At 37.8% G+C, this 9,241-nt stretch overlaps 1 protein-coding gene across 1 annotated transcript in view; it reads right to left on the reverse strand.

Moving 5' to 3' along the window:
- The window catches only part of Ddx18 (DEAD-box helicase 18), a 15,304-nt gene extending 8,691 nt beyond the window's left edge, over positions 1 to 6,613 (reverse strand). The window contains exons 1-4 of the mRNA XM_010623718.2: positions 6,436 to 6,613; positions 4,505 to 5,059; positions 2,507 to 2,629; positions 358 to 493 (exon numbers count right to left, since the gene is read on the reverse strand). Of these exons, the coding sequence (XP_010622020.1) occupies positions 358 to 493; positions 2,507 to 2,629; positions 4,505 to 5,059; positions 6,436 to 6,520 (899 nt within the window). The 5' untranslated portion in view covers positions 6,521 to 6,613. The remainder of the gene's footprint in view (positions 1 to 357; positions 494 to 2,506; positions 2,630 to 4,504; positions 5,060 to 6,435) is intronic.
- Positions 6,614 to 9,241: the final 2,628 nt, after the last annotated feature.

The raw sequence follows: 9,241 nt of genomic DNA on the forward strand, positions 1-9,241 counted from the left end.
AGGAAAGGAGAGACATTAATTATTTAATGTACTCATTCAACAATTACTTAATGAATACTCAACACGCACTATGCACATGCTTTAGGCACTAAGCTAGAACATGACACCCCAGTCCATGCCTCCCTAGTGCTCATATCACCCCCTTGGGTTATATATTGAACTCAGAAGTAAGTAAGAGCTACGCTACACAGGAGACCTGAACACTTTTCTTTATGCATCTGATCACATGAAGCTTCCAACAAAGGCTGGATACGTGACCTGACAGAGTGCAAAATTAATAGACCATACTGTTAATTTTTATAATCTCACAACTCTAAAAATAGCGACTAATGCCCAAACATCAATTATTAATCATACCTGCCTTCCAGAAGTGGTCTAATACTTTTATGTTGAATTTCAGTCATGTTTGTGAAACCCATTTCTTTTATTGCCTTCAGAGTGTTTTCATTGACAAGATTAGTTAGAGAGACAAAAGAAGTATCCTCAAAAGCTCCTGAAAAGATTATTCATTATCAGCAAACTTATTTTTTAAAAGTTAATACAGCTAATTACCTAAATTAGTTTTGCTTAAAATAATTTATTTTTCAAAAATTAATTTTATTGGTACATTTAAGGTATACAATGTAATGACGTTTATCACTGGAAATTTGCACCTTTACATAATCTATCTTGGTTCTTATATTTTAAAAAGAATTTCTTACCCAAACCCTAATCATTCCCATGTGATTTTAAGAAAAAAATGTTGTATTTTTGGAAGTCTCTCCACTGATGACAGCTTTGTGATTAAAGCCCAGAGTCTACACTTAATAAAAATAAGGAGTACAGAGGAGGTATAACTGAAATATTTATATAAAATGAAAATGCTAAAGGAGATTTTAAAAACGTTCAGAAACAAAATGTTTATGAAATCTGATATAAAGTGAAAACATTATGCATAAAAAAACTGATTATGAAATCAACCAAAAAGTACTCAATCTCTTTTGAGAAAGACAATGAAACAAGAGTCAGATCTAGCCACAGAACACTAGAATGAATCCACACTTCAAGTGGTATAGAGTATCTTCAGCAGAGGAAGGGATTAAAATACCCCAGGAACACCCCACTCTGCCACACCAATCCATAAATCAGAAATTGTCAGCCTTGGCAATAGTGATGGTCCTAAACTTATGAGAGACAGTTCAACTAACAATCTGTCAAGTTTATGATGGTATGAAAGTATATCCATATAACCACCGTTTTTCACTTTTGAGGTGGGATTTGATAAATCATATGCAATATTCAACACCATCAAATAAAGCAGACTTTACATGGTGATTTTGCTCAACTGTAGGCCAATGTTAAGAGTACCAAGCATGCTAAGATAGGCTAGGCTAGCCGGGTGTGGTGGCGCATGCCTGTAATCCTAGCACTTGGGAGGCTGAGGCAGGAGGATTGCTGTGAGTTTGAGACCAGCCTGGGCTACATAGTGAGTTTCAGGATAATCTCAACTACATAGTGAGACCCTGTCTCAAAAAAAAAAAAAGACAGGCTAGGCTATGATGTTAAGTACATTAAACTTTTAACTTAAGTTTTCAATTTACAGTAAGTTTATTACACACTTTGTCAGTTAAGAAATATAGGAACTGGCATTTCTAGCTAGATAATTTTCCCCCTCTAGGGCTAAGGATTGTACTTGGAGCCTCATCCATACCAGGCAAGAGCTTTATCAATGAGCTACAACCCCTGCCAACCTTCACACTTTTGATTAAGCATGACTGGTCTGGACCTTCGTATTTTAACAAAAATGAAATGGCCCAAGCTAAACAATAGCTTAAACCACCCCCACAAACTTCTGCTTTGGAGAAGCAAATTCGAAACTGTTGACTTTATCAATAAACCAAGGCCAAAGAGGTTAATTTGGCAAAAGCCTGCTCTTTTTCCTTCCTTCATTAGTAAATGAGTTTGTATAAACCTCTGCTACCCAGACTTCTGAGCTCCAAATTTTCCTACTACAACAAAGAATGAATTTTAGCAAAAGTTAAACCAGCCCAATACTGTGGCTTGTTTGTAATCTGTTACTGGGGAGGCTGAGGCAAGAGAATTGTAAGTTGGAGTCAAGCCCGCGTAACAGTGAGATCTACCCGCCTCAAAAGAAAAGTGAACCAAAGAAGCAGGATCTCAGAAGCTGTGTCCATATAAAAATATTTAAATTTTAGGAGTGGAGGAAAGAAAGGGGAAGGAATAGAAAGTACTAAGGTATCATAAGGTAGAAGACAAAGAGAAAAAAAGGAGCACAGAACAAAAAACATTGCTTATTATATATCTTTTTTTTTGGTCCTGGGGACCAAACTCTGGACCTTGCACTTGGGAAGCAGGTGGCAGCACCACTGAGCTAAATCTCTGGCAAAACATTTCTTATTGATATTAATTTTTTCCAGTAAGCTAACTGTCACATCTGAACCTTCAGTCCTATAACCACAGATATGATATTGTTTAGAAGATGAATCTGGAACTTCCTAGAAGTTACCTGTCAGTCCCAGGGGCAGGCTGGGTACTTCACCGTCACCTTCCTCACCATCTGATTTCCTCACACCATCTTCTGTTTGGTCATGAGTCTTGGTGCTTTCTTCAGCTTTTGCTTTTTTTGTATCTTGGGTTTTAAAGAACAAAACAAATTGCTTTTTCTTAAAATGAAAATACTGAATGAGATCAACAAATGACTTGTAATACAAACAGATATATTTTCCAAAACATATTCAATATCAATTTGTTAAGAATCTCTCCTTTTCATGAAAGGCCTGGTCATATTTAAAACTCTGGGTACACGCAGACTTGCCAACATTTTTTAGGCTTCTTAATGTATTGCACTATGTTGTTTAAAAAAACTTAAAAGTTCAATTAAACTATATAAGGGTACTAATTATGAATTTGATCTACGCCACTGAGATAAAAACAGCACAACTGATTTGCATAATTAAAAAAAACTCTATAAGAACTGATTTTCACGCACATGCCATTTACCATCAGTTTTCCATAAAAGTCATTTTTGTAAAAAAGCACATACTTCATCTTCCCAGAGAGAGACTATAAAGCAAAGGTAATGATTTATTTAGCTGGGTAATAAGTAATGGACTGTTTGTATGCTTTTAAGGGTGAGGGAGGAAGAGTAGGACTTCCTAGTTTCACTTCTATATGTACAATTTTCACAATAAGGAAACAAACTACAGTACTTTTCTAGTTCTACCTATGACTCTCTCAAAGGTTCCTTCTGCATTAACAGATTTACATGTTAGGCTTTTATATAAATTTATGGCACTTATCGAACAAAAATGATCTAGATCAAACTCAGGACTCTATAGTCCAGGGTGGCTTTTACTCTGTTTCCTACTGCAACTCTTTTGGGAAATGGTCACTTCGTAAGACTCACATGTTCGAAAGCCATGGATGTCATGAGTTACATCCTTGGCTTCTTACTTTTGCCTTCCTTCTTAAAGTTTAGCCATAGGTTGAAACTCCCAGTACTGTGATTTCAGTGCTTGAGAGTAGAAATGTTACTTTATTCAGGCATACTCAGAGCAATCCTAAAGCCATTAATAATTTTAGAATAGGGTTAAAATCACTTTACATCAAAATTAATTCTCATATTTTCTATCTAGTACTAATAAGCAATTTCTCATAACCTACACATATATATATATTACTTTGTAGGAAGTATGGAGACAGCCATACATGTTTGGAAAACTTCACAGTACTTTCTAAATGAAACCTTTACTTCAGATAAAATACATCCATACGATGTTCTAACTCAGGGGTTGGCAAACTTTCCATAAAGGTCTAATAAATATTTTGGGTTCTATAGGGCACATAGTCTTCACTGTAATAAAAACAAAGCAAATATATGGGCATTTCTGTGATCCCATAAAGCTTTACTTAAAAACAGGTGGAAGGCCAGGGGGTTTGCTGACCCATGTTATCCTACCTGGAAATCTCTGCTTATTCATATCTCAATTAAAATGTCCACTCCTTCCACATGAGAATTATCTTCCTTTCCTCTCTCCCTCCAACATTATCCTGCCTATTCACTCATTTGGAAATTAATATTTTGTTTAGAATGTTCTTAAATGACATTGTATATACTTTGCAACTAAATTTCTGTCTGAATGGGGAGGAATTTACAGTATTAAAATGGAAGGAATGAGGGCAAAAAAAAAAAAAGGCAAATGAAATGAAACATTAATGTCAAGTCCCTTGACATAGAAAGGCCTTACAACCATTTCAGATTTCTTTAGTGTTCATAATTCTACTTTCAAATACGTAAACCTAATATATTATGCCATAGGATATTGTTTATCATTAAAAAGCCTAGTTAACTGCCAAAAAGACATACATTGCTAACCTCTGGTATACTGACGAGCATGAAGAATTCTTATATATCATATTAACAGAATAATAATCGAGAAAAGTGGAATGATAACTGTGAGAAACTATCTGAATGCCTGAAGTTCAAAGAAAATGAAGTATTTACCAGGCCCAGCATCATTCACCGTTTTTCTCTTCTTCTTTTTCCTTTTCAATTCTGAATCAGGAGATGGTGTTATTGCTCCTCCATTGGTTAATATGGTAGAATTCTGGGGGTACTTTTGAACTTTGACATTTTCCACTGTTTCTTCAGGCTTATTTCCATTTTGAGCTTCTGGCAAACCCATGTTCAGTGAATGCTTTAGAGACTTTTTAACTTTTCTAATTTTCTCTGTTCCTTTAGGCTCATCTCCATTTTGAGCTTCTGACAAGCTTGAATTAACAGAACTAACAGACAGTTTTAGGGATTTCTTAACTTTCCCAACTTTGCTTGTTTCTTTAAGCACATCCCTGTTTTGAGCTTCTGATGAGCTCGGGTTTACAGAATATTTTAAAGATTTCTTAACTTTCCCTGTTTCTTCAGGGTCATCTCCACTTTGAGCTTCAGATAAGTCCACGTTCACTGAATGTTTTAGGGATTTTTTAACTTTTCCTCCAACTCTTGCTATTTCTTTGGGCACAGCGCCATTTTGAGTTTCTGACAGGCTCACATCTGAGGGTCCTGTTTAAAAACAGAACATGCACTATGACAAAGGGAAGACTTAGCAGAAACATTAGAATCCCTCACGAGAAATTCCATGACTCAATTTACTTACATTTTTCTACTCTTTCACGTTCACTGTTCAAAATAATTATAATTTTTTATATTCTACTAACTAAAAGTAAGCTTTTTTAAAAAAGGAAAAATTCTGGAAAAAAGAAAGCCATATTGATTTCTTAATTTCAAAAGACCCAATCCATCTCCTAGGAGTCTGGGATAGGCAAACTTCAGGGAGGTAAAAAACTTATGGGGACCAGACAACAGCAGTAACAAAAATATTCTTCTTCACACTTGATAATCAATTGATTTGTTGAAAAGGAAATTTAAATCTTATTCATACAACTACCACTTCTCATATAATTTCACAACATTTAACTTCAACTCTTCTAGAATAGCGAATTGAAAATTTAAAGAACTAAATTATTTGTCCAATGTCTTTCATATACAAATACCAAAGAATATCTTATTGAAGTTTTTGTCTACATAGAGAAGAAAATGTAAGAACATCACTTTTTGTTCAGATTATTACCTATGCCTAAGCCAAGAGGTACTTACTAATGTTAATCATTCTACATGAACTAAGATATAAAGGAACTCCAAAACACATCCCTAGAACTCACAAACCTACTGCATACTCCAGGATTTCTTACGATCAATTACTGTTAAAAATCACTTGAGGCTAAGAAATACGCCTCCCACATTTCCTCGGGGACCTGCACGGAGCTTCAAAAAGTGACACAATCACTTCAAGATTTCCGGCCCACTGTCAGGAAATTGGGACTGCAAACGAGGCGAGAAAAGTACTACTTTAGAAAAATCTTTTCGATTTAAGAGCCTTTGCAGAACACAAATATATGGAAACGCTTAAGAAATTAAGAATTTAAAGCAGGGAGCGATAAGAACATGGGATAGGAGAGGCTGTGCATTCACGCGTGCAGATGACACCTTCACAGCTGAAAACGAGAAAGCGCTACAAAAGTCACTCGCAGTGAGCGTGATGCTCTGTGAAGAAAGCGGCGCTTAAGCCTTTGGGGATAAGAAAGACATGAATTAAACCCAAGATGAGACCGGAAGGTGCGCTGAAATAAAAGTTCCACTAGTGTTTGGGATGGGGATCAAAGGGGGACGAAGTGGGCCTGAAGAAGGTGAGGTGCAAAAGGCAGGCTTCGTCGAAAGCCCAGCCGCGAACCAGAAAGGCAACCCTCAGTCTCTAGATCTAACCGGTCCGATTAGGGACGGACGGAGTCTCCGACGGCTCAGAGGCGGACCCGGGGCCACACGGAGCAGACCAGCGGCGCGGCCCGACCCGGCGGAGGCCCACTGCCGGCTCAGCTCACCCTGTAGCTTTAGGTTCCGTTGCCGCAGTTTGAGGTTCCGCTTCTCAATCTTCTTACGCAGAAGTTTCATCTGCAAGTGCGACATACTTGGCAAAGAGACGCGTTCAACAAGGAGCCAGGTTCAACTCCACCAGCTGACGCCACTTCCTTTTGGGACACACGTGCGCTGCTCCGCCAACCGGAAGTGCGTCACAGGAACTATTGAGCCCGGCGGGGTGGAAAGGATAGGGGGCCCCGGCGCTGTGGAGCTCTTTGCGACCGCATCTGTGCAGCGCCCCCTGGTCAGTGGAGGTCACTCGCTTTATGGGGTTTGCGTTGTAATAGAGCTGGCTGTGCGTTTGGGGTTTTGGGAATGTGATAGTTTAAATTTCCCCTGGACAGAAACTGAATCAACAAAGTCTAGTGGAAGGTATAAGTAATCATGTGTCTCTGAAAATCCTGTTCTCCATTATGAGCGCCTATTCCAGTACCAAACTTTTTGTGTATGCTTGCAGTACATAATGATTACATTCATGGTGGGGAGTTGGTATCTGTATGTGCATAACGCATCTTTACTTCCCCTTTTCCTCCTCTCCTTACCCCTTTCCCTCCCTCTTTAGGTTCCCTTTCAATTTGCAAAAGATTTATGTCACTTTTTCCTGTTATCTTTTATGTGCTTCTTTTTTTTTTGGTTTTTTGGAGACAGGGTCTCACTATGTAGTTGAAACTGAACTGGAACTCACTATGTAGCCCAGGTTGGTCTCGAACTCACAGCGATCCTCATGCCTCAGCCTCCTGAGTGGTGGGATTACAGGCGTGCACCACCACGCCCGGCTTATGTGCTTTTTAAAAGCACTGCATTTATATTTTGGGTTTCTCATGAGAAAGCTTGGGTGTCTGATTTATTTCATTTACTTTTATTGTTTCAAGGTGTATACAATTTCCTACAAATGACTCAATTTATCTTTCTTTACTGTAGAATAGTACTTGTGTGTAAATACCACATTTTCTTTATTCGTCTGTTGATGGATATATAGGATTTAGCTATTATGAATTGTGCCGCCATAAACATGGGTTTGTATGCTTGACTGTGATATGATGTCTTTAACTCTTTCAGGAAGATAACTAGAAGGGGAATAGCTGGGTTGAATAAAACTTCTATTTTTAATTGTTTGGGGAATCTCCACACTGATTTCCATAGTGGTTGCACGGTAATCATTCCCGCCTATGTCTAAGTCTTCAAAACTTCTTGCTTATCACTGAAACGTCTCTTCTCAAAATATAGTCATCCTCCAATTATTCACTCATTTACCAATTAGTTTTTGACATATTTGTACTAAGAATGTGCTAAATGCTGGAAATATAATAGTGGCATATAGAAAGCTTCCACGGAGAAGAGAGCAAATTAAAATTACAGGAAACTATGATGGATGCACTGACAAGGGAACTGTGCCAAGGAAGCAACATCCGGTGTGGGAAGGGAGTCGATGGTGGAGTGTTTCATTCGGTACCAATGCACATAGGCATTGTGCTAGTGCAAGGGAGATGCTGTTTACCTCAGTATTAAAATACTTAAATTTAACATAGACAGTGGCTTATCCATGTTTTTCTTTCAATTTGCACCAGAGATCCTTAAACCTCAGACAAGTGTATATAAAATAAAAAGCAATTTGTGCAGCATTTCCCTATCAAATACAAAGTGCTCCACTTCACTGAGAAAAAGAATCATCTTTGAATTGGAAGACAGAAGTAACTGAGTTATCCTTTCCAATCATGGCACTAGGACTCTTCAAGTGATTTTCTAAGAACCTTGCAGTGCTATTTTCTGTAAGATTCAACACTCTACAGTATACAGGAACTTTAAACGTGCTCTATTTACTGTAAATAAGGAAGATTTTGCTTCATTCATAAGGCTTGACTTTCCTGATGGGAAACAGTTGAGTGTTTTAACAGTTCAGTAGGGACATCAGATAACAAAGCTAGAACAGAGTTTAGATACATTCTCTAAACAAGAATTAATATAACTAGGCTAGCAATTGCATGTGACAATTAAGAGACAGAAAAGAGCACAGGAATGTCTTAGCTTGTTTTTCTTAGTTTGTTTTCTGTTGCCATAACAAAACATCTGATGCTATGTAATTTATATAAAGAACAGAAGTTTATTTTGGTATATGGTTTTCTGGAGGTTGGGAAATCCAAGGCCAGAGCAGCAGGGTCTGGTGAGAATATCATAACCTGGGGAGTGAAAGGTCAAGTGGGCATATGTATAATAGAGAAAATAGGAGAGAGGATGGCCTGGTTTTATAACTTCCTCTTGGGGTAAAAATCCAGTCCTGTGAGGTTGAGAACTCCTTCTAGAAGGGCGTTCATCTCGCTTAATGACCTAATCACCTCTCAAGGGCCCTGCCATCCTTCAACATTTTTACAGTGGGAATAAACTTTCAGCACACATTCCACAGCGGAAAACACTATTTAAATCATAGCAAAAATGGTTATGAATGTCTTAGCTTAGAACGTATTCTATAGAATATAGGAAGATGAAAAGAAAATTTGGAGGATGGAAGTGAAGGAAGAAGAGGAAGGGGAAGGAAAAAGTGTGGGGGTGAATTTAGTGTGGGACATTTAGTTTGAGAATTACATGTAATAGGTGAAATATTCCTCCTGAATGAGTGAAGGAAGGAATGGATCACTGAGCTGTTCTGGACAGATGAGGAAGTTGGATTAATTAATAGGGCTACTTTTTCCTGTGTATAAAATTTTGCATCTATCATGTGAATTGCTCAGCAGTTTTGGCAGCTGGAGTACTTAAGGAAGGGCAAGCAAGGCG

The sequence above is a fragment of the Fukomys damarensis genome, unplaced genomic scaffold (genome assembly GCF_012274545.1).
Source record: "Fukomys damarensis isolate Sample0158 unplaced genomic scaffold, DMR_v1.0_HiC HiC_scaffold_29, whole genome shotgun sequence".
Classification (NCBI taxonomy): Eukaryota; Metazoa; Chordata; class Mammalia; order Rodentia; family Bathyergidae; genus Fukomys; species Fukomys damarensis.